This window comes from Cotesia glomerata, linkage group LG1 (assembly GCF_020080835.1).
Source record: "Cotesia glomerata isolate CgM1 linkage group LG1, MPM_Cglom_v2.3, whole genome shotgun sequence".
Taxonomy (NCBI): domain Eukaryota; kingdom Metazoa; phylum Arthropoda; class Insecta; order Hymenoptera; family Braconidae; genus Cotesia; species Cotesia glomerata.
Window position 1 is genome coordinate 29,025,671 of NC_058158.1, and position 26,965 is coordinate 29,052,635.

At 27.9% G+C, this 26,965-nt stretch overlaps 3 protein-coding genes across 6 annotated transcripts; 1 reads left to right on the forward strand and 2 right to left on the reverse strand.

Annotated features, from left to right (window-relative positions):
• Nucleotides 1–927: 927 nt before the first annotated feature.
• On the forward strand, nt 928–2,930 carry LOC123269737 (aprataxin and PNK-like factor). 2 transcript variants are annotated; one of them, XM_044735575.1, is made up of 4 exons: nt 928–976; nt 1,065–1,343; nt 2,104–2,447; nt 2,526–2,930. In XM_044735575.1, exons 1-4 carry the CDS (start codon nt 944–946, stop codon nt 2,857–2,859), a joined length of 990 nt encoding a protein of 329 aa, XP_044591510.1. In that variant the 5' UTR covers nt 928–943; the 3' UTR covers nt 2,860–2,930. The 2 variants fall into 2 exon arrangements, with proteins under 2 accessions (XP_044591510.1, XP_044591517.1); XM_044735582.1 differs by having other exon boundaries at nt 1,065–1,339; nt 2,106–2,447.
• Nucleotides 2,931–3,553: 623 nt separating this feature from the next.
• LOC123268319 (translin-associated protein X) lies at nt 3,554–4,865 on the reverse strand. The gene is made up of 2 exons (XM_044733298.1): nt 4,642–4,865; nt 3,554–4,570 (listed from the first exon to the last, which is right to left on the reverse strand). The coding sequence occupies exons 1-2, from the start codon at nt 4,655–4,657 to the stop codon at nt 3,678–3,680; spliced, it is 909 nt and encodes a 302-aa protein (XP_044589233.1). The 5' UTR covers nt 4,658–4,865; the 3' UTR covers nt 3,554–3,677.
• Nucleotides 4,866–16,021: 11,156 nt separating this feature from the next.
• On the reverse strand, nt 16,022–25,608 carry LOC123264394 (glycoprotein 3-alpha-L-fucosyltransferase A). Of its 3 annotated transcripts, none has more exons than XM_044727690.1 (7): nt 25,229–25,608; nt 20,097–20,329; nt 19,716–19,820; nt 18,027–18,218; nt 17,733–17,954; nt 17,121–17,545; nt 16,022–17,038 (listed from the first exon to the last, which is right to left on the reverse strand). In XM_044727690.1, exons 2-7 carry the CDS (start codon nt 20,256–20,258, stop codon nt 16,678–16,680), a joined length of 1,467 nt encoding a protein of 488 aa, XP_044583625.1. In that variant the 5' UTR covers nt 20,259–20,329; nt 25,229–25,608; the 3' UTR covers nt 16,022–16,677. The 3 variants fall into 3 exon arrangements, with proteins under 3 accessions (XP_044583625.1, XP_044583622.1, XP_044583629.1); XM_044727687.1 differs by having other exon boundaries at nt 16,023–17,038; nt 20,097–20,369; XM_044727694.1 differs by lacking the exon at nt 19,716–19,820 and having other exon boundaries at nt 16,024–17,038; nt 20,097–20,369; nt 25,229–25,607.
• Nucleotides 25,609–26,965: the final 1,357 nt, after the last annotated feature.

Genomic DNA, 26,965 nt, shown 5'->3' on the forward strand with positions numbered 1-26,965 from the left:
AAAACAGTAAACTTTTAGACAGTATTAAATAATAAATATGTTCAAGGTGGAACTTGATATAATTATTAATTATTTATAAAATATTCAATGAAAATAAGTTCTTTAATAAAAAAAAAATATGAGACTTTTAATATATTTCTTGGTATTATTTATTGTTATTTCTTCTTTTAAACTCATTTTGATCTATTTTAATTAAAAAAAAAACAAACCTTTTTATTTAAAAAAAAAATTTTTGGTCAAACATTTATCCAAATTAATTAATGAGATTGAAATTAGCAGATATCTGACATATTTTCTTGTTTTTATTACAAATCACTGTTAAAAAAAGATATTTTTAAAAATTTGCATTTTTAACTTTTAAATGTGGAATTTTTTTATTAAAATTTTTTTTTATAATAATTTAGTTATTATAATCATTCAAAAAATTGACAAATGTCTTTCAATTTTAGTATCATATTAATTAACAATGCTTTGAATCAATTTTAGAGACTGATAATTATTGTTTGATACGCACAGTTTGTTTTATGAATTTTTTTTTGATATATATAACCGGAAATAAATTCACTATTCTTTTGTTTTTAATAGTTTGTTAAATCATAAGGTTTCGATAGCTGACATTAAACATTAGCAAAATTTTTGTTTATTTTTTCTTTGTATAAAATTTTTAAGTTTTTTTTTTCCGCTTAGACCAAAAGTACTAGTAAAATATAAAATGTATTTTAAAAGTTTCCGCTATTAGTCATAAAGTTGCTTTTACCGACTAAGTGAGAAAATAATAAACAGAATTACGCCATTAAAATTAAATAAAAACCCAAACATTTCATCACGTGGATTAAAAAAATTATTATTTATCTTTATTTTTTAATAAGTATTAGTTAAAAAAAAATATTATTAACCAATCGAGTGAATAAAAAATTTTTTATTATTGTCAAAATAAATAGCAATGGATAAAAAAAATTCCGATGGCAAACGTAAAGTAAGTATATATTTTTTATGAAAATTTAAAAAAAATTCAAGCGTAATTCATTAATTTTTGTTGTAATTATTGTATTTATATATTTTAGTCTCGATCGAGTAATGAAGGTCCACCAGATAAAAAATCACGTATAGACATTGAAAATATTTTATTACCATGTGAAGATCGTAATAACAATTTGAGTTCTCATAGTATACAGAATGTACTTGAGAGTTTAAACTCGTCAAAAGTTGAATTAATCAAGTCTAGTAATGATCCGTCGACATCCAAAGAAAGTCCAACAGATTTAAATGAAAATATTACTGATGGAGCTGAAATTAGCAATGATTTTACGCCAAATGAAAACACCATCGATAAAATTAGGTATGACTATATATTATGAAAATTAAGTTAGCCGACATCTAAAAATTTTTATGATTTTTTTTTATATTGGAAAAATGATTACAAAAGAAAATTTCATTCGTAAAAAAGTTGATAAACTATAAATGCAATTTTCAAAAAATATTTTTTAGTTCTAATTTTATAAATAAAAAAAAATTAAAAAATTAAAAACGTCGGCTAATTTTAATATTATCTAGATATTTTATTTTGACAAATTAATGGTCAACAAATGATTAAAAATCATGATATTGAAATCAACTGACATCTTACAATTTTTTAGATTTTTATAGTGATACTGAAATTAGCAGACATGACAATTTTTTTATTTTTATTGAAAAATAAATTTTGCCTAGAAAATTATTTAAAAAAAATTTCATTTATAATTTTTAAAAGCTTCTAAGTATGGAATTTTTCAAATAAATTTTCTTTGCTATAATTTATCTTTTAAAAAATTTCTAAAAATTATCACATGTCTCTCAATTTCAGTATAATTTTTTACAAAAATTAAATGATTATAAAAAAATAATTTTTAAGTGCGAATTTTCAAAAATATTTTTTTATGAAAATTGATTTGTTATAAAAATTAAAAAAATTTTCAAAAGTCTGTTGATTTCTGAATCATTAAAAATCTAAATAATTTTATAATTATTTTCTATATAAATTTTTTTATGATCTTTAATCTTTCATTATTTTATTATCACTAAATATTTATAATTATAATGCAATTAATACTAATATATATGAACAGTGATAATCAAGAATCCAGTGAGAAAGATTCCAATGTAAATGAAGAAGATAAGCAAAATTGTCCAGATGAAGCTGTTGAACAATCACCGACAGTACATCAGTCTACATCCGTCGAAGAAGCTACTGGAATACGAGTTCCTGCTGTAAATACTAAAGATAAATTAATTGAATGTACAATTCTTGCCGATACTGTTGAGAAAAAAATAAAATGGAATGACAAAAAAAATTCAAGAAATGGAGATCCTTCAGGCGATTCAGTCAAAAATAGTCAAACTCCTCAATCATCAACAAAGACACCTGCAGTTCCACGAGCTAAATGTACTTTCGGTGCAAAATGTTTTAGGTAATTAATTATCTGATACATTTAAATCAAATAATTTTTTTATGATTCATTCAATATTTAAATTTATAATTATGACAGGTTAAATTCTGAACATAAAGTTAAGTACAGTCATCCTGGTGACGCTGATTTCGACGTCAAAGACAACAGACCAGAGTGTCGGCATGGGATTCACTGCTACCGGAAAAATCCGCAACACAAAAAAGATTACAAACACACATTAGTTCGCCGAAAGCGAAAAGTAAATGCTAATCAGGTACAAGTGTTGAAAAAAGGCCAAGATGACGACAGCGACAGAGATTCAGATGATTCATCATTCGAAGAGTCTGTAGATGAATCTGAGTACGGGCCATCGGATTTGGATGAAAGTTCTGAGGAAGAAAATGATGTTGAAGATGATGACAGCGATTGGTGAATTTAAATAAATTTTTCCGTCGATTTACAAAAAGTATTTTATTGTTTTAAATAAATACTGATATTTTTGTATATTTATCAAATGTTATATTTAATTAACAATTATTTATTTTTCATTGACCTGATTATGTATATAAATTAAAGTTTTTTCGTACCTTGTGGTCAAGTAACTAGTGAATCTAATTCAAGCCAATCGATGGACAATTCCATCAACTCTAAGTGCTCGAGAGAAATTCTCTCTTTACATAGATGTATGAGGTCCAACATTGCAAGCATCGAATGTTTGAAAACGATGCTTACAATTTCTACTAGCGGGGCATAATTAATCTTCTACAGTAGCAATAAGGTAAAAGCCCCAGTATATGATCATGTACCAGTATATGATCATATATTGGGGCTTTTACCTTACTATAAAAAATAATTGTGCGACTAGAAAATTTCGAACCCATCGAACATATGTAAAGAGAGAATTTCTCTCGAGCACTTAGAGTTGATGGAATTGTCCATCGATTGGCTTGAATTAGATTCACTAGTTACTTGACCACAAGGTATGAAAAAAATTTTAAGTTATAAGGTAAAAGCCCCAATATATGATCATGTACCAGTATATGATCACTCCATGTATTTGTATACCTATATTTGTGAATATAGATCTGGTACGTGATCATCTATTGGGGCTTTTACCTTATTTAATATTATTACAAAAGTTATATTTTAGTTTAATTATTTTCACTGTAATTATAATTACAGTACTTGAACGTTACAAAAGATAAGAAATAGGTATAAAAATTTTAATCAAGTTGAAGTACTATAAATTATTTAATAAGCTTGATAGCCTTCGTCATCATCGGGTGGATAATTTTCAACAGAAGCAATAGCAGCATCTGCAAGCATATGCTTCGGCATTTCTGATCCACGTACTTTAATAGTATAACAAACGTTTTCCATTTTAACTAAACTTTGTTTCAGAACGTAGAGCTTACGGCGAATTTCCTTGCTTGAATTACCAGAGCAGCCGAGGAACCCTTTATAAATTTCTTTAACCAAATTGCAAGTTTTGTAGCAACTTGCAATGTCACCAAAAGCTAAATTGTTTATACATTTACGCATTAATTCACCAGTAAGATCAGCAACCCCAAGAATGTACTCGTTTGGTGTCATCAGTGTCCTGTACTCGGACGGAGAGTCATCCAAATCATCCAAATCAGCATTTTTATTTTCTTCTGTTGTCTGGTCTGCGTAGGTGAGATTCTTATCAACCTCTGTCCAATCCAATAAAGAATCATCCTTCAAATAATTATAAAACGTCATTGCTTCTATGTACTCTTGAAGGCCAGCTGTGTAGGCTCGTAAGTACTGATACGGATCTTGATTGTTTAACTCGTGGGCAATATTTTTAAATAAAGTTTTTGCTAAATTATCCAAGCGTAGTTTAGCTTCATTTAGGATTGCGTCTGTTTTGCTTTCTTTGTCGATGGTATGCAATAAAAATATTATGCGTTTGCTTTCAATAGTAATATCACGGCTGAATTTAACAATACGCTCATAACGATCATGTTTATCATCAAGTTCTGATGCATACCCACGGAATTGTTGGATTACTGGATTACTTTCATCAATGTCATGTAAAATTTCTTTACCTTTATCACCGAAGTTTATTTTATTTTTGTTGCCCTGATGATGGTTGCGATTACGCCTGTTGCCATGGCTACCTATAAAAATAGAAAACATTAAGATTTACTGGGTAGATTAGAAAATTTTATTGATTAGTTAAAATATTTACTTCTTGAATGTGACATTTTGTAAGTACGTCACTAACTGCTCAAACTGATAATCTTATTGAATAGTCAGCAATGTTGTTTTGAGAATTTTTGATATTATTATTAAATGATTAAATGTTGTGATATAGTTTAATAACAAACACGTATGCTACGTAGTAAATTGATAAACAAACAGCACAGTAAAAACAGAACAGATATTTGCGATGAGGTTATTTTTATGAAGCGACTAGTGGTATGTCAGGTTATTAATTGAAAAATTTTATTTGTATAGAAATCTATCCTATCTGCAATATAGCAGAATCCCATATGAAAATGAAGTTAGCCGACATTACTTAAAAATTTTTAGATTTTTTTTTCATTAAAAAAACTATTGGGGCATTCCTTGCAAAATGGAAAAATGACTAAAATTTAAAAATTTCTCTAATTCATTCTAATTTAGTCCTAATTTATTATGAAAAGTCTATATTTTATTAATTTGTAAGGAAAATTTTTTTCAATCAATAAGAAAATCGACATTTCTCTCCTAGTAACTTTTCAGCCGTATAGATAGATAGATAGATAATTATTTATTTTTTTTTATTTATTTATTAATCTCGTTACAAAAAAATTCTATAGAGGTGCGTATAGCACCTGTGCATAGAACGAGTACATATTAACAAAAATATATTTTATTATCAACAATCTCTTAATATATAAGATAGTAATATAGATAAAAAATTTATTTAGCTCTGGAACCTAAGCTCCCTCAAAGCCATCAATATTTAAATTACATTGGTTTACATAGGTTACAAGATTACTTAACTAATTAAAGGTTTACAATTAGATTTAATTTCAAATGTTATAAAATCCAAATAGATTATTTAATACAAACAAATAACTTAATTTAATTAAATGACTTTAAAGTCATAATAATTCTACAAGAATAGTATATTACACCCCTTGGGAAGGAAAATAAGAAAAGCCTCAGATCACATGTAATTGTTGGCCGAGGCGAAGCCGAGGTCAACAAACATGTGATCTGAGGTTTTCTTTTTTACTTCCCAAGGGCTGTATAATATTTTTTTGTCCGAGGAAGGAGGAAAGCGGCAACTTTGTTTAGCGCAGTGAGACCAAAGTTGCTACTTTCCGCCCAGAGGGCAAAAAAAAATATTTAAATACGATCCAAAATAAAAATTGCAATTGTTAATTGTCATGTTCAAAAAAGTGATTGAAGCAAGCATTTTTAAATTCAACCAAATTATCTACAGCCACAGTCTCAGCTGGCAGTGCATTCCAGATACGTATGCCATGAATTAAGAATGAATTATCATATATGACACAATTAGCCTGCGGTATACGAAGATAGTCTTGTCGGACATCACCTCTACGCAGTGCTACAGGCAAAAAGTCTAGTTTTGAGCCGAATAGCTGCCGATAATTTAGTCGAATTTCCTTATAAAACAGACAAGACAAGCAATGAAATAGTCTCTTCTCGCTGCAAGCTTTAGCCAACCTAACTTTTTGAAATATAGAGTAACATGTTCATATTTTGGTACTTTATAGATAAATCTAACACATGAATTCAATTTGCGCTATGCATCTTTAATAATAATTTGTTTGACATATTCGTATACGCCGCACAACAATAATCAAAGAGAGGAATTATTAAAGTAGATACTAGCTTAATACGTAAACTTTCACTAAATATTTCATTGTTTATTTTTAGTTGTGCTAGAATACTCATAGCGCGATTGCACAAATTTGTTACTTGATTCTCCCATGAGAGAGTACTATCTATAGTCACCCCAAGGTATTTTACAGTGCTACTATAAGGAATAGCACACCCCTCCACAAAGATTGTGTCGGCTAGTCTGCACTCATCACTGCTAATTTTTGCTCTACTTCCACAAATAATTGCTTTCGTCTTAGAAGGATTCATTTTTAGATGATTAGTTCTGCACCAATTTGTGATTTTTATTATTTCACCGTTAAGCTTATTCACACAAACACTGATTTGAGAAAGATGGCAAGAAAGGTATATCAGTAAGTCATCAGCATAGAATAAGTATTGGCAATCTAAACGTTTAGCTAAATCTGTGATGTATAGTGAGAATAATAACGGACCAAGCACACTTCCCTGAGGTACACCACTTACAATTTCTTCCCACGACGAGTTACCTTCGCTAGAGCGTACGGACTGCTTTCTGTTTGCTAAATAAGATCCAATCCAATCAACGGCTGAATTCGACATGTTCATAGATGACAATTTACATAATAATCTTTTGTGATTAACAGAATCAAAGGCCTTGCTAAGGTCAAACGAGATCGCAATTAAAACCTTTGACTCATTCACCGCTTGTCTTATATCGTCACAGAACTTTACAATGGCAGTCTGCGTACCCAAACCTCCACGAAATGCTGTCTGATATTTATCAAAGTAATTATTGTCATTGATATATTTAACAATTTTCACAGTTTACTGGATAAGCCTTTTTTGGAATAGGAATCACATGTGATAGCTTCCAATTCTCCGGAAAGACTCCTGTAGTTAATGACACGTTGAAGAGGTCTGTAATTGCTTGCTGAAAAAAGGTAGCACACATTTATATGACTTGATAGAAAAGCCATCCGAGCCACATGAATTTGACGTCAATCTCATAATTGATTTTCTAACTGTTACTGTGTTCAATTCTGTGAAAGTGAATTCATCGCCATTATTATCAACCAACAATATGTCTGACGTGTCAACATCTGAATCGATGACGTTACCCGACGCACGTGCAAAGAATTCATTTAATTCATTCAAGTCAACTTTTATAATAGTTTGTGATTTCTTCTGTTTAACAATGCCTAATCTTCTTAGATCATTCCAAAGTTCCCTCGAGTTTTTTGCATTAATTAATTGATTGTCAAAGTATTTTTTCTTTGCTTCAGTAATACGTTTTTTAACCAATCGCCTGACGTTAGAGTACTCTTTATAAGCATAACCCGTCCTTCTGTAGATGCGATAAAGCTTATTTAGTAATATAGTAATACTTAATACATTGCAAGCTAAAAGAAAATCAACCTAGCAAGCTAGTTATTTATATAAGTTTTATAAGTAATATTGCTGCAACACTTAAATTTATATCACGATTTTTAACTAATTATCTATTTTTATCCATTCTCTCAGTTTTTTGTTTATTAGTTTCTTCTTATCATTCAAAGTTTTCATCTCTATTGGTAATTTATTATAATATTTTAAAGCTACATAATAAGCACATTGTGTGTAAATTTTTTTACTTATTTTTGGTAGTGACAGTTGTTTATGTCTTGTACAAGTTATTTTATCATTATAGAGATTTATGCAATCTTGATAATAGAAAGATAACGCAGTGGTAATGAAAGTTTTTCTGATCCCAAGGGGAGTGTTGTTGATATTAGTTACGCACAATTTACTTAGTAATCTATTTTGTATATTTGAGATGATTTTAATTGACTTATCATATGCACCTCCCCAGGCAATAATACCATAATTTATTATGCTTTCGAGTAGCCCATGATATATTATTTTCATGGTTTGTGGATTTAATATTCCTATCAGTTTGTAAAATACAAAAGTGAAATATTTGAGTTTTTTGAATAATTCCAGAGCATGGTTGTTCCATCTCATATGATGATCAAAGTGTATTCCAAGATATTTACAATGTTCAACTCTTTTCAACGGCTTATAATTAATATGTACTTCAAACTCAGTTGGGTAACTATCTTTATAACTGCCGAAAGTTATAAATGTAGACTTATCTATATTGAGAGAGAGTTGATTCTCTCTAAGCCATAAATCAATTTTATGTAACCATTCAATTAATTTATTTTTAACTATTAGCCAGTTTTTTCCTGAGCATAATATGGCTGTATCGTCAGCATAAGAAACTATGGTATCATTCGATAAAACATTAAAAATATCATTGATATATATTATAAATAATAGGGGCCCCAAGACAGTACCCTGGGGGACGCCCACAGATAGATAGGTAATAATTTTATTGGATTCTGGAGCCTAGGCTCCCTCAGAACCATCATCAAATATACATTTATAATTAGTGTATGATGTACAGAGTTTTAGATACATAAAAATAAAATCAAAATAAATATAGTAATTAACAGTAATAACATGTTAATCATGCTTATAAATAATACTTGTGTTATACAAAGCTCAACAACCTTCAATAGCAGTAATAAACGTTCAATATAGCAGATCAATAATTTTGGAAATAATAATCATAGCACAGTCTACGGAATATTTCGAAACTTTCGGCTTTTGTAATTTCAGCTGGCAGCGCATTCCAGATACGTATACCACGAACAAGAAACGAGTTATCATACATACAACAATTAGATCTAGGTAGCCGCAGATAATCTTCCCTTACATCGCCTCTACGCAACGCAACCGGCAAAAATTCTAAGTGACATTTAAATAGCTGACGATAATTTAAATATATTTCTTTGTAAAAGAGGCATGCTATAAAGTAGTTTCTTCTGTCACTCAGCTTTAACCAACCCAGCCTCTTAAAGTACGGAGTAATGTGTTCAGCCCTCGCAATTTTATAGATATAGCGAACACAGCAATTCATTTTGCGCTGTAATCGCATTTGCGAGTCATTAGTAATATTGCAGTAAGCCGCACAACAATAATCAAACACTGGGAATATTAACGTGGTAACAAGCTTTATACGCAGTTTTTCGTTGAAGATTTCATTATTAATCTTCAACTGCGCCAGAACCCGCATTGCCCTATTACAAATACTCAACCTGATTTTCCCAGGTTATTACTGTATATACCGTATATACTAACTTGTATCCGGATCAAATGTTGTTTTAATAGTTTTAAGAAAAAATTCATTTTATGTTTTTTATTAACTAACATATTTATTATTATAGTTTTAAGAACAAATTTTTTATGTTCGTTGTTAATTAACACCTACGTTAATCAAAAAAATCAGCATGCTAAATCCTTTATTTGTGTTTTTTAATTAGTTTTTTTTTTTAATTATCCTGAATAATTTATAGTAAAATAAATAAACAATAATGTTTTTAAGGTTGAAATATTATAATAGTATATTTCTTACCTAGGGCAGGAAAATAAGAAATGTCTCAGATTATATGTAATTGTTGACCGAGGCGAAGCCGTGAGGTCGACAAACATGTGATCTGAGGCTTTCTTATTTCCTGCCCGTGGTGAGAATACTATTTTTCTCCTCGACGGAGGCGGAAAGCGGCATTTTCATTTAGCGCAGCGGGCGGAAAATTGACGCTTTCCGCCCGGAGGGGAAAAAAGTCTTTTTAATAAACAACTTCATGTACACATTTTGTACTTGTCCCACTAGTCACAATAAAAAATACTATTTTAATTGTTTCTACGTAAGTAATCAGTCTATTTCTTCATAATATTGAATGTTTGTAGGATTAATTTTGTATTGAGAGGGAAGTATTTTTTAAAAGTTTAGTGGTCGAACTGAAATTCGACTTTAAGTATACCTTTGGTAAGAGAGAAGGATTTTTCTTAGTCCCACCAGTCACACTCAGTCAAATAATAATTACGAGAAACTTAAAAAGTAATCGAGGTTTTTGACAAAGGGATGTTGTTAATTAGTTATTCTTCTATATTATAAAATAAATTTTACTATAGTATAAATTTCAGTCACATAATTATAGCTTATAATTGATGGAATTCCAGAGTCAAATGTCCCACCAGTCACTATGGAATGCCCCTATTATAAAAAAATAAAAAAAAATTTCATTTGTAAAAAACTTGCAAAACTATAAGTGCAATTCCTTAAGTTAAAATCTGGAATCAATTACCAGCTGATTGTAAAATGACGTTACCAATGTTTATGGAGTTTTGAACTGCTTTGTTCTGAATATTTTACAATCTGATAGATCATAATATGTATTCATTGTATTAGAATTTAGTGATGATTGAGTGATTGAGTGACTGAGTGTTTAACACACTACATTATATATACTACTTTATATCTATACTTTATATATACTACTTAACACACTACGTTATATATTATATTAAGATTTTTGTATCAATTTTGGATGGCCGCAAGGAGTTTCGACTTCATGGCCAATTAAATAAATAAATAATAATAATAATAATAATAATAATTTTTAGAAAATATTTTTTTTGTTTTAACTTAATTATTGAAAAAAAATTAAAAACTTTAAAATAATTAAAAAATTATTTAAAAAAAATTTTTTTTAATTTCTAAAGATGAAATTTTTCAAGTAATTTTTTTTTGCTATAATTTATTAATTAAAAAATTTTTAAAAAGTGTCAGATGTATCTCAATTTCAGTATCATAAAATTGTTCTATATGTTTATATTGACTTGTTCGTCCTGGACCTTTCTCTAATATTTGACTCATCCTTTCGTTTCAGCTATAGCAACACTCATGCCTTTTATTACCGTATAGAATATTGTGTTGATATTTTCACTATAGTATTGAGCAATAAAAAATATCAAATGAATGTTACTTCATTGATTCAGCCTCTGGATCAATGTATAATTAAAAAATTTTAAATAAGATATCGTAATGATTTAAAGGAAAAAATATTACTTGGAGAGAACCTTCATAGTATAAGGATACCAAGGATCATAATTTTTTTATAATAACGATTTTTTACAGTCATTCAACCTTTTAGATATCTGCAATTTATGTGCGCTCGCGTACGATGAAGTAACTATTGTTGACATAAAAAGTTGTTGAAAGAAGCTAATTCCGTTAAATGCAAGTGAACCAGTCGGAGTACCGCGAATTAATTACATTAGAAATTAAGCTTTCTATGTTATGAAAAAATGTATCCATGAATTTAAAAAGTGTTCTGTAGAAATTGACAGCTGACTCCAAAGGGTTGATAATGATAATACTAGCAATCTCTATTAGATGATATGCTGTTCGGCGTCAAACTGAGCCTGAAATGATAGAAGAACTAAATGATGAAATTTTTTATAATGACCAAAGTTGGATCCCTCATGATTCTGTTAGGGACAATGATTGTCCTACATTCGTAGAGGATTTGAGTGGATGGAAAATTTTTTTGAAATGGTACCAAAGAAAGAGTCACAATCCCTGTTTAAAATTTCCAATAGGATCCCATCAAAAGCGACAAAAACCACTTAGAAACCCATAAATTTTATTGGTTTCTAAGTGGCTTTTGTCGCTTTTGATGGGATCTTATTGGAGCTTTTCAACAGGGATGAAAACGATGTGCTGAAAGTATTTCAAAAAGCTATTCAAGAGTTAGAAAAACATATAAACAATTTATGGTTATTTAATAAACTATAAAATTGAAGACTATAATTTTTAAAGTACTTGAAATACTGCCCTCGCAGTTTAGCAACCACGGTGGATCCACGATGGAACCACGGTGGATCCACTTTGGATTTTGTGCCATTTTACCATTGCGATTCCACCGTGGTTCAACAGCGGTCTTACAGTGGATTAACTGTGAATCTATTGTGGTTCCATCATGGTTCCACCTACGGTTTTATAGTGGAATTGTCGTGATTCTGCCGTGGTTTTACTGTGATTCAACCGTAAGTTAATTTGTGGTTTTGTTGTGGATTCATCGTGGAACCATCGTGATTTGGTGATGGTTCTACTGTGGTTCCACTCATGACTATAATTTAACTATATACCCTTGAAATATGTATAAATAAATAGTCAAAAAATTAAAGTTCTATCTCTTCATTGGTCTTTATAAAAAAATCCTAAAAAAATGCTCAAAAATCAGGGCATCAAACCAGAAGACCCCCTTAAATTTATAGAGTTGACAGATGAATTCTACATATACTGTCAGATAACAAATTTTCAACTTTTCTTATTAAATAAATAATACCATGAAACCGAGAGGGTGAGTGTGCCTAAAACAGAAGTAGTGGAATTAGAAAATATCTGTATTCAGCAATTGCAAAAATGGCGTTGTTTTTTAAGGTAAAAAGATAATTAGTTTTTGGAATCGATTAATACTCTTGGTCAAAGGTTTTTATTTTTTGCCGAATTCTTTAAGATTTCTAGCTGATAAGATTTCAGAATTGCTCGGGACAATCACTTCAAACAAATTTTCATGAAAAGTTGACATTTAAAAATTACGAATAAATAATAATAATAATAATAATAATAACTACCTCAGAAAAGGGTTTTTTTTTCCAAAATTTGAATTTTGAAAAAAAAATTATTCTTTTCTAAATTCAGCTTAGTTCACACATTTTCACTGCAAAAAGTTTTAAAATATATAAGAATCGCAGGTAATTGTTTAGTTTCACGTTTTTAAAAGTAAACTATAGTTGTCGCAATTGAAATGTTAACTTAAATTTTGCTCTGATAGAAAATCGTCAATAAAATTCATCCACTTCGTCTATCAATTTTTGGTGATTTGTTTCGTATTCTATGGATGAAAATAAACAAATAAAAAAAATTAATTTATTATACTTTTTTGTGTTCATAAACAATTTTTATAGTAGTAATTGTAATAATTGTTAATTACAAATTTTTATGTTAATAACAATTATTATTAATTACTACTACTTATTTTTTATAACAATAATAATTATTATTCATAATAAAAAAATTACGGTTAAAACAGAACTCGAATTTCGACTCGGGACCCACAATGGAATCATTGCAAATTCACAATGGAACCATTGAAAATTCACAATGGAACCATTGTGGAGCCACAGTAGGAACACCGCTAAACCACCATCGAACCACAGTCAAACCACAATAGATTCACAAGAAAGCCTTTGCTTAACCACGGTGGAACTACGATGGCAAAACGTCACAAAATCCACAGTGGATCCACTGTTGTTCCACAGAACAACCCGTGTAGCTCCTCTGTGGACCCTTCATGTACCATGGATCCTTAGTGATTTCAAGACCGCGAGGGTGAAAAAAAATATTTTTGCATGGAGTAACGAAGCATTTATAATTAATAAATGTACTTTTATTCAAAAAAAAAAAAAAATATCAATTTAACGTTAAAAAAATTTATTTATATTTAATAAATGAATAAATTGTTTTCAAACAAATAAATCTATTAATAGTTAAAAAATTTTTCTATCAGTGTACTCCGAATTTGATTTCATAATTTTTGAAAATTATTTTTAGTCGATTAAAATAAAATTTTATGTTACTGACTGATAAATAAGAATATTACATAATATTTTTCATAAATCATGAAATTATAAAGTCTGTTTTTTCCACTAAAAAGATCTAGTTAAGTTTTTACTTACACATCTTTACTTGATTAATTAAGTGCACTCAGAACATTCAAATATACCCGTCACTAAGTTTTTTTTTGATTGATCAGACGAAAAGTCGTCGTGAGAGATAGGATTATCAATTATAAAGTGAGAATTTGGTCAAATATAGAGAACAGTCAACAAAACATTAAAAAAAGTTCAATTTACTCCAATTTGTATTATTGTGGATATGTTTATCTGTAGAGATTCTAAAATAAATCAAGGAAAAACTAATATTAACTTACTTGCATTTGATGGACTCTCAATTAAAAAAATATAGTTCAAACATGTATCCATAATAAGTTTAAGCTATAAAAAAGACACAAAGGAAGTTAATAAAAACTAATCAATAACGAAGCATAATTGTATGAATATTTTTATTCGTCATTAATTTCTTCTCATGCACCACAGCCAGCACCAATTAATTTAGAGTTTTATTACTCACAATGTTTTTTATGTAATGATTCAATTTTTATGGTTGTTAGACGATAACAGCATCAATTTAATTAGTTATAAATATCACTTAATTATCGATGGACATATTGTGTATCTATCAAAATATTTGTTTAAAAAAAGCCCATCATTTAATTAACTTATTTACTTTTATATGATAATGTTATTACTTTAACATCAAACTTTTACATTTTGATTTTGTATTTCAGCATACAAATTTTTGAGCGCTCTACTTGGTCATTTACCCACAAGAAATATTTTCTTTTTTTAATGCGATCAAATCATTTAATTTATAATTTTTTTTTAACATACAATTTAAAACGCTTAGTAATACGTATACTCATCTAGAGTTTTAAAACTCGTTCAAACCAATAAAATTTTCTCTTTTACTGTTTCATAACTTAATATCTTACAAATAATTATTTTATTTTTTTTTTTTTTTCCATTACAATTATGATTTGAATACTGTATAGTATATAAGAGAATAGTTTCTCTATTTTGTTATGTCAATTAATATTATAATACGTATTTTCATTTACACCTATTGTAATTAGATATTTCAAGCGACAATTGACTATATAAGATTATTGTACATTTAATTATAATTATTGATGTTTTTTTTTTTTTTTTTTATAATGATGATGGTCAAATAGATAAAAGGAAATGTTCAATTTAATACAATGATAATTTAATTGATATTGCTCAGCAAAAAATATATTATTTAGTATTCGTACGATTTTCAAATTTTTCTTCAAAAAAAATGTAAGTTGATTTTTTACAAATTAATTCTCCTGCTAGTTTTTTGTTTATCACACTTACAACTGTTAAATTCAACAATATTGTGCGTATTCACAATCAGCTTGTTAAAAAATAAAAATAAATAATAACATGAATTACTAATTTAATTTCTAACTTACATATTTTCCAATATTTATTTATAAATATAAATACCTAAATTATCCATTCGTTGTTAAATCTGCGCGTGATTTAATTATTTAAAGTTATTATTATTATTTTATTAAATACATCCTATATCCTTATTTGCGCTTTAATATTTGAGCTATTACAATATTATATAACATTCCAACAGATATGTTAAACTAACATAAATCTAGTTTACTGCACATTTTATACAAAAAATATTTTAACATTGCACAAATAGATCATTATCAATTATAATTTTTTTAAATATTAAATAATAGTAAGTATAAATTATTTTTATAAAAATAAATGTAAAACCAAAATTTTTATTTTGGCAGTGCGTTCAATTTTTTTGTCTTTGTCTTATGAGTATGAAGAATAAATATTCATATTAAATAAAAAAAAATTTAATTAAAGAATAATATCTCACCCTACCTAATATAAATAATTATTTTTCTTGCAATTAATAAATTAAATCATAACCTTTCAAGAAAATAAAAAAACAAAAAAACTTAACAATGTACACTCAAAATAAATATCTAAATAAATAAATATATTCAAATAAAAATAATAAATATTTTTCTTAACGAATACTCATCATCACAACTTATCACAAAATTCATTAAATTTAAATTTTTCTATTATTTTCAATTAATTATTTAAAGTACTAAATAAAATCACTATCTAATTACAATTATTTGTGACTTGTTGACAACCTTTTTCATTAAAAATTAATTACTCTATTATAAATAAATTATTGATTGTTGCAAAAAATAAAATCAATAATTATTTGACTCTATGTTAATTTCTTCTTATATTATATTTAATAACGTATATCAGTGAAATTTAATCTAAAGTCTGTAAAGTCTATAGACTGAAAAACTCAGTACAAACATAGATTACCTATCGATCATTTAACTTTCTAGGACATATATCCGTACACATATCAATAATTGTTACGAAACAACTAAAATAACATTTTATTTTAATAGAATCATCTCTCTTTCTTCTTATTCTTCTTCTCATAGTTAAATATTAATAAATTAGAGTGTCCTATATTTTAAAACAAAGAGTAATAATATCTTATCTCCTCTATATTCCAATAATTAACTTCATTAATTGTAATGATATATAATCTTCGTCTCTAAACATGAGGTTACTTCACTTAATGGAAGTGATCAAATTTCCACAAAATATCAATTAAATTATTACAATATATTTTGTAGATCCTCCAATCTACCCACCTAGGAAGCAATATATTTATTGCGAATATCGCAATAATAAATAACATCCAAGTAATTAATTAAATAAAGAAAATAAAATATCAACACTTAAAAAATATAAACTTTATCTTGATACTCGTAATTTTTGATAAAAATAAAATTAAATCAATTATCTAATCTTCCTTAATGACTAAATTATTTTGTAACTCTCGGTTTTCGTTTTCTCGCCAAGAATTGAGCGTGCAAACATCATCACCACGCCACCATTCATTAACATCCTTGTAGAACTTTGGTTGCCTATTGTCGTGAACCATCGCACAAACACGACACCAAAAATATGTATTAATAAATTCACCGGTACCTTTCCATTTGAAGTAGGAATTATATAATTCATCATCGCGGTCAAGCCGATGAAGATAATCAGCTAATTCACGCGGAGATTCAAATTCATCAACGTGAATGTAAGATCGATAGGGAGCACTTTTTGCGTAATCTGTTGGGTGTGCACCCATCACGATTGGCAAAACATTGTGCCTAAAAAACAGTAAAAATATTAATCAATCATGAGTAATTTACAATTTAATGACAATAATAGTAATGGAGAGTATCAATTTACCCCAGTCCATTGACGAAGAATTTTTCTGTAATATAATCGCGACAATTAGAATTTTCAAAGGCCAGATAAAACTTGTAATCAAGATCTAGCATTTCAAAACAAGTTTGTGCTTGTGATCGTGAGCATCTTAAAGTACCGCAGGCTCCATAAATATCAACTTGAATATATTTTGATAATTCTTTGGCATATTGCATTCGTTGATTGCGAGCATGACAATTAGACACAAACCAAGCGACTTTTTTCGTTTTGTTAGCAGCATAATTAAATGTTTGTGATATTTGCGTTGTCCTTGGATCATAATACTGCCATCGTTCGTAAGGCGCAACGATATCACTATCTCTACGGTATGTTGCTGTTAAATTAACTATCGCATTTTTAACTGTTTGGGTATGATAAGGACATTCAAGAAAGTACAACATCCAGAGCTATAAATAAATAATTATTTTTTAAATCAATATTTCTTGAGATTTTTAAATAATATTTTTCTAAGACATAATTTTTTTTACTTGAATTTTTTTAGCTTTCACTTCATATATTTTTCAGAAATATAAAAATATAAAAATCAAAATTTTTTGTATCATATTTCAATAAGTTGAATTTTTAATAATTTACCTGATTAGGAGATCTGCGGCCTATATGAGTCACATAGTCTTTAAACAATATTAAATCTGCGGAATCTGGATTATCACGCGTAATAACACAATTACTAACTGGGCATCCTAACCATTGAAATAATTCATTGCCTACTTTAGCTTCGTTCATTCCATGAGGAATCATTATTTTCTTTGGTGGACGTTCTGAACTTTTATCATAGTCTGATGGTACAAACATTAGCTGAAAAAATTAATAGTATGATTTAAAAAAAATACGAAACGACACTTATTAATTATTGAAATTTTTTATTACCTGGTTAGTAATACGGTCATCGTTTGGATTTTCATCAGGCCACAACCTTGCTATTCTTCGGCCAGTTTTTTTAGATTTAACAGCAGGAATCGGTCGCTTTGTACCGCCTTTCATGTACCATGGCCTTTTCGAAGGATCTGAGAAATCGGAAATAGGCTCCGATGCACTAGTTGTCCCCGTTACATTTGAAAGCTTTTAAATAATTTTAAAAAATAAGTATACATCGAAAATTTAATTATCTAATTACTATTAAATAATATTTTACAGAAACTTTTTTTTAACGACTGTGAAACTAAGATCGAAATTTATAAGTTAAAAGATTGAATTCCAATTGTTCTCAATTATTTCTTATAATTTTTATTGAAAAAAAAAAAAATAATAATAATAATTCTTCTTGTTAAGAAAATATGAAATCTGAGAAAATAATACGGATTAAAATAAATTTTTCTTCCTCTTGATAACTCATAAAACGAGTATAAAATATGTTAAACTATATTTTATACTGACATAATTGGATTAAGCACATTTACCTTGATCCCAAATATAAATTGACATTTTACATTCAGTTCACAGCTGAGTGACTATTTTTCGTTACATCATTTCGTTTCTATTAAAATTTTATGGAAAAATTCACATAAATTTTAAACAATAAATACAATTAAAAATTAATAAATATGAAAATAATTTGGATTATTAGTACTACTGTTTATTCAATAAATTTAGATGTTAAGTGTTGAACTAAAGCAGTATTTTTGACAAGATAAAAATTTTTTTTGATTTAGAATAATTTCGCGTTTTAAGAAAATTTTTCTTCTCAATTTTTTCCGTGTTTAAAATTTGATTTTTTTGAAATTAATAATAATAAAAAAAAAAAATTAATTTCAATCAATCCAATAATGGTTAAAATAATTCCATCTTTTCTCACATTTTTACCTAAAACCAGAGTCACACATATGTGCCTGTGAAATAGTCGGTCGCCAGTGAAGTATATATTCATAATAGTGTTCAACAAGGTAAGAATAATAACAATGATACAAATAATAATGATAATTCATGTATATAATTTGAAAATCAAAAAAAAACATATAAACACAATGTCAGAAATTGTTAATTGTCTATCTATTGTTATTAATGAAATAATAAAGGTATATAAAGTCTAATTGTATTGCTTTGTAGTTCTAGTTGCCTACATAGTACAATATAAAATGTATATACATGTAAAATTAACTCAACTATGACGACCTAGTCGACATTAGATTATTTTGTTAGTTACATTTTTTCCTTCTATTTACCAAGCGAACGTTTGTGGGGACTTGATAATGGCAATCAATTGTTGGTTTTCCGTTTGCCGATACAATCTTATGTAAAATATTGTATTTTTCATGTTTCAGGTTTTATGTTTTATTTAAACTAAAAAGCTGTGGCTATGAATGTATTTAAAACAAAACAAAAAAATTTATCAACAATTTAATGACTGCAATTACCAAACCGGTATTTCTATGAAGCTGAATATCAATAAATAAAATAAAAGAAATGGGTTTTGCGACAACGCGTGCCGACTAATTTAAGAACAATAATACTCTAAGGTAAGTGCAATAAATAAGCTAATCAATGATAATAATAGCAATAATTATCATTATTATTAATCTATATGCTATAGGCATTTCAGAACTTGGCTCTGAAATTTACCTCAAATATTTTATTGAATGATTTGTCCTGTGTGATTGACCTTACGCGCGGTATCACCGTCAACGGCTTCTTTGTTTTCAACGGCAACGAAAGTTTCATCTTAATCTGCGAGTTAAATTTTACCTTAGATCTTCAAAGGATTAAAAAAGAAAAACTAAATAAACATAATATAATACAAGTGGCTTAAAAGTACTATCAAGTACTCGACTACAAAAAAACATGGACAATTGCCAACTTTTTATTTCAAGTACACAAAATATATAAATATAAAATGTTGAGATTAACAGTTATAGTTAAGTATCAATTGACTATCACTAATCAATACTCTATTTACTATTGTTAGTACTTATTTTTTTTTATTAATTAATTTTATTCATTTACCTTATTTGTTTCAGGAAGAGGTCGAATTGGTTGTGATTGTCCATCGGCTCGAATTGAATGCCACAGTTCTTTTTGCCGTACATTCATCACCAGTAAAATCATAACAGTTGCGCAGAAAACATACAGAAAGCATCTTTTTAGCGATAATCGAAGTAAGCCCATGCCAATTTGTATTTATTCGCCAGCTTATTTAATCCTCAGCGAGTGCTCTGCGACTTTTTATAACTTCTCAGCTGAAATTATTGTTTTCAATCAGTCAATCGTCATTCGTTCCTGCAATAAACGTTTTGAATTATTAACTTATATGATAATAAATGTAAACATATGTAATTATATTGCTGATAATTGTGCTGCTTTTGATTTCATGGGCTATAATCAGTATTCTAGCCGTAGCGCCAACGTACTTGCATCTCTACCCAGAAAAAAAAATGTTCTTGAATCAACTATATAATTTTGAAGAACTTAATATTCTTGATTTGAATATAAAAATTCTTGATTTAAGGAAATTTTACTTGATTCAAGAATTTTTCGTCTTGATTTAAGACAATTACCCTCTTCAAAATTATATTCTTGGTTCAAGAATTTTTCTCTTGAATCAAGTTAATTTTTTTTTTCAGTTTACTAACGTCTCTAAGACAACTATAGTCATCTATCTATTTTTTATCACGCCTCAGACAATTTCTATTATTCATTATGATATAGTACAATGTAAACTATTACATATTTTTGATTATATTCCAGACATACTGTATAAACATTAATTATTTATTTATTTACTTATTATAACAAATTATAATTCTTGCTTGTACTTCGCCTTTAGTTACTAAGTTATACTAAGATATACTCTGTATAAACTGTTCTGTGACCCTGTTATTGGCCTTACAGCTGTTGGGTCTTATTATATTTAAATAAATAAATAAATAAATAAAATAAATAAAATTTTATATTGTTAAATTTGTTATAAATTACAAAGTGATAAAAATTTTTTGTTATAAATATTTGATTGGTGCGTGGATTATTTATATAATTATTGATCCTTCAAGTCAATGTTTGATCAATTAATCTATAGTTATTTTGCATTGAATTTTATTGAAAAATTTTTTTGTGATATTAGTAAACTTATAAGTAGGTAAAAAAATGTAATAATTGATTTATCATTGAAAAAAAGATAAAAGTTTGATGTGGATATGACGTATATTTAATTAAGGGAATACATATAAAGTCTTATATAAAATCGGTCAATTGTATTCACCTGATCAGCACGGTAATTGACAGAATACCAATACGGTGGTATTATCTTATCCAGACGTTCTGTTCCGGCGATTAAATATAAGAAGATTGAGTTGTTTACGCCCACCGTACTCTGCGGTTACTAAGTGGCTTAAATGTAATCGTGTGTTCAACTTTTATGAATTTAGTTAATATTTCCATAAATTCTAAGTTAGTCTACTTTTACTAGTTACTCACTTTATATTTATAGTTCATTTTTATAGCATTGACAATTTATAATGGTAGACACCTGGTAATTTTTTAGACGTACATAAACAAATTACATTAGCAAAGATATCATTTATAATTTTTTGGTATAAAAAATATCACCATAGTTATTATACTTGTTTGCTAAAATTTTTACAAAAAAAAAAATTTATTTTACTAACTAAGAAGGAAAAACTACTTTAAATTCAACCTTGATTTTCATAATTTGTAACCATAAAAATGTTCAATAATATTGAAGTTGGCAGAAATTGAAAATTTGATAATTAAAAAAAAAATGTTTTTAATTAGTATGGCTTTAGTTTTTTTGGAATAATTTATTTTTTTAATCTTTGATCTCTTTAATTTTCATGTCATCAATTTTGATCGAGTAAAAATTTTTTTGTTATGCTACGCCTCATAAATTGTATAAAAATATGAGTTTTCTAGGGGAGGTTCCTAAATCACTGAACTTATTTTTTTTTTTTTTTTTTATAAGTAAATTCTTTTATATATAAGTCAGCGTTAGAAGTAAGATATATATCTAATATATCATTTTGATAGTATTCTGTGCGACAAGGGATGAAACTAGATGATTTCAGAAGAGGGTAAGTGTTGATTCATCATCCACACTCTTGAGTCGTTTTTCATTCTGTGCCAAGCACACATTTTCTATTATATGCCAGCATAAAACTATGTAACATAAGACCTTAAGTGAATTTTTCAATTTGATTAGATATTTTGGAGTCTATTGTGGATAAAATTTATTTACAACCATAAACCATGATTTATCAAAAATTCCAATTTTTTTTTTTTTTAATTATGAAAATGTTCATTTAATTGTTCGGTATCTTCTTTTCTTACTGTTTTTTCATTTCTACTTATTAATTTAAATTTATCCTGTACATTATTAAGGAAGTAATTGTGAAAATATGCAATTACAATTTAATTAAAAAAAAATGAAGTTATAAGGTTGTATTAATCTCCAAAAAAAAACCATTTTCTTTCAAGTATTTGGAAACTTCATAAGTGTTAAGCTATAGAATTTCAGATATTTTAATAAAAAAATGGTAAATGATAGATAGTAAGCAACAAAAACTTGTAAAATCAAGACACTAGTTTTTTTTATCTAATAAATATTATTATGCAATTTCACAAAAGTGTAGAGAAAGAGAATAGATATCCTTGTCTCGGAATTCTCTACTAGAATTATTTCAGTACACCCATGACAATATAATGATGTGTGTAGTATTCAATACTTATTGTGTGAAACAGAACAGCAAATACTCTAATTTTGTTAACGAGAGTGTGTCATATTTCTTTTAAATTTAAATATTGCAAGATAACAACATTTTTAAAAAATTTTTAAGTAATGAAATACATGTAAAATTGATTTTTGCTCGACGGGCAGAAAGCGTCAACTTTCGACCCGCTGCGCTAAACGAAAGTGCTGCTTCCTGCCTTCGTCGAGCAAAAAAATAGTATACACTCCACGGGAAGTAAATAAGAAATGTCTCAGATCACATGTTTGTCAACCTCGGCTTCGCCTCGGCCGACAATTACATGTGATCTGAGACATTTCTTACTTTACTTCCCTAGGTGTGTAATATACTATTTTTACTTTGATAAACGACATATATGTTTATGAAAATTTTTTTTCTTATCTATACTAATAAATGGAGAGCTGGTTTTTTTGTCCAGTTATACTGCGAAAACTACTGAACAGATCGGAATAATACTTATACCATAAGATGCAGCGTATTTCGGAGAAGGTTTTAGTATATGATATGGTGGTGATTGCTTATCCGGAATCTATATTTTTTTGACTTAAAAATAATGAATTTTTATTGTTACTAAATTTATTCTATTCGATTGTCATTTGTTTAAAATAAATTTTTTAATTCTATTGGTTATGTTTATATACTAGGCAGATTTCTTCACTTATGAGACCTGCAATTTCTTTAACTGAAACTTTCAATGCTCATTAAAAAATTTTTTTTTTCATATCAATTATTCATTTTTGTAAGAAAGACACGGGAATGTTATAATGATTGCACATTGAAAGTTACAATGAATATTAGCTAGAATAATTACATGGATAAAAGGTGCATGTCAATTCGATAGAATTGGGAATATGTGCACGTCAAAACAATACTCTGATTAAATTTCAAGTCTAGATCTAAAAATGCAATCCTATAAAGTGCCCAGCGGAGCGGGCGAGTAACAGCTAATTAAAAATATTTCAAACGATTTATTATTGTAATATGTATTATTTTTATTTATTGGTTGAAATGTGTAATCAATCATGTCAAATTATATGAACAAGTAGTTCATTAATCGATTAGTTATCTATTTTCTACTTAACACATAATTATCTTTAGAAAATTTTTTAAAGAAATTATTCTAATTTTAAGTTTCACAATTTTTTTAAATTATTATAAAATGTGTGAAATATCAATAATTTAAATTAAAAAAAAAAATTTTTAAAAACCGACAGTTTTTTAATTGAAGAAAAAAAACAACTTCAAGGTATAAAAAAATAACTTATCTCTACGTGATGTTTCAGTCAGAATTAATCGTTATCGTTCTATATTGCATAAATTAGAGCAAAAACTTTTGACACAACTTTGCTTGTTTGTAAACTCAGTAATTTTCCAGATCGATAGCATGGTAAATGAAACTTTTTTAAAGTTACTTAATTGTGTTCAAAATTTTTATCCTATCCAGCTACATTATTTTAATATTTTACCTAATTGTTTTATTTGTTACCACAGTTTAAAAAGTATTAATAAATGATTATCATAAATTATCACTTATAAATAATTTAGCACTATAGCTAGAGAACTTTGAGAAAAAAACTGATTTTTTTAATGCCAAAATTTACCATTGAAACTTCTGTAATTAAAAGGCCAATAACACTTGAGTAAATTAGCAAATTCATTTAATTAAAACTAGCGCAAATTTTTATAGATACTTTTCACATAAAAAAATATATGTGAATAGAAATGGACATACCATAAGTGTGTTATTAGTCAAAAAATTAAATATGGCTATGAGTAATTTTTTAATTTATCGTAATCGTAAACACTATTTATTTTTTTACAATCCGGCTGTATTGCTAACCACTAAGTATTATGGATTACTTCTATCCCAACCTTGATTTTTATATCATCTGTATTTTTATTCGTTATAATTGAATCAAGAGACAACACAAGTTATTATCGAATAATAATTAAGCCGCACTTGTTAATACTCAAATTAAATTACACGCCCCTAAAATTTGAGATTCTCTTATAAAATAGTCAACATTATCAACAAAAAATCAAATTATTAAAGAAGAAATAATTATTTTCATAATTTTAAATTATTAATTTTTCATACAAAAAATTTAACGAAGAAATTAAAATATTACGGATGAATATAAATAAATAAATTATTTAATTTTTAGTTATTTTTGCCTATGAATAAATGTTTGAGTTTGTGTATAAAAACATTATTACATTACAATTAATATTTTTCCCTTTTGCACCAGCTGAAGTTTGAATGAAAGGAAAAAATATAATATAAGGGGTAGTAAGTACAACACAATAGAAGCTAATATTCATAGGTACATCGATACATAACGTGAGTGTGCAAACACATGTAAATATTTAGCTTACCTTTATAAATTTAGATTCTATTTTTATTAAAAAACCCGACTAATTAACCATCGAGGTGAAAAAATTAATAAAGTTACAATGACACACTGTTTGATGCATAGAACCGGCGGCATAAATTTTAAAAATATGTACAGGCACCATCAAGCACAATAACAGAAGTCACATGACACAAATACTGGTTGCAAGAGTCATCTTACTGCTAACAGTTGACAATATTGATAACATAGATATTATGTATTTTTGAATACTGACAGTACTATTTTTCGAATTATAAAAAAATTTTTATATCACGAATAGATACTATCAGATCAGCCCCTCTTTAGCCCCCCGGTCTTTAGCGACTATAACTCACCGCACCTTTACAGTGTGTACTGTATTTGCTTCTCCTATGTACATTTAACAAGATACCACTACCCGCGGAAAATAATCCATAAGCTTCGCGTCTGCGCGCTTTTATAGTTGATACATATGTTATCATATACCTGAACATTATCTACCACATTAGCTGGCTTTTTTAAACATCTGTTTGTTTCTATTGCTAAATTTATATTTTTTTTAGGTTTTTTATGTTAAAAATTCTTTAAATTGTTACCTTAAAACTTTTTTTGGTGATGATTTTATCTAAACTTGGAAAAATTTTTTAGTCACATAAAATATTAAGGGTAGGCCGTATAGTAGATTTATTTTTAGAAGTTATGTTTTTTTAATTACTTTTTAGAAAATTTTTTAACTGGGTATTATAAAGCTTCTGTATCAGGTGGTTTTTTGAAAACTTTATTTCATTTGATGACCAAAATTTATTTTAGACGTAATTATTTATTATTATGCTTTACTTGTACACCTCTCGGTTTTTACAAGGCTGATTCCTCTTTTTTCTCCTAGATCTACGCTTTTTCTATTTCTCATATTGGACCTTAGCAAGTCCTACCCGACACTTCATTTCTACTTTTAATTTTTGCGGCTGTGGACCGACTTGTGCTTTCTGTACCGTATTCACCCTGAACCTCACCTTCTCAGGCTGTTGGAAAAGAATCATGGGGAAACCACAGAGAAAACCCATGATAGTACATGGGAGCTGGGCTGTCTACAGTGATTGATAAGAAACTCTTCTTTATCGACCACTGGAGTATTAGGCTCCTCTCCTAGTGGGCAGAGATCCCTCGCACTAGCCAACGCTAACTAAAGTGGTCACCCATTCAAGTTGTTGCTTAAATGTGTGATCGCCCAAGTCAGACGTGTGCCGCCCGGCTATCTCTGCCACTTCCAGAGGCTGGCAACGTAACGTAACGCACGTATTTTTAATTATAATCGTTTTTCATTGCTTGTCTGTTTTATAAGGAAATTCGACTAAATTATCGGCAGCTATTCGGCTCAAAACTGGACTTTTTGCCTGTAGCACTGCGTAGAGGTGATGTCCGACAAGACTATCTTCGTATACCGCAGGCTAATTGTGTCATGTATGATAATTCATTCTTAATTCATGGCATACGTATCTGGAATGCACTGCCAGCTGAGACTGTGGCTGTAGATAATTTGGTTGAATTTAAAAATGCTTGCTTCAATCACTTTTTTGAACATGAAAATTAACAATTGCAATCTTTATTTTGGATCTTATTTAAATATTTTTTCTTGTAGAATTATTATGACTTTAAATTAAGTTATTTGTTTGTATTAAATAATCTATTTGGATTTTATAACATTTGAAATTAAATCTAATTGTAAACCTTTAATTAGTTA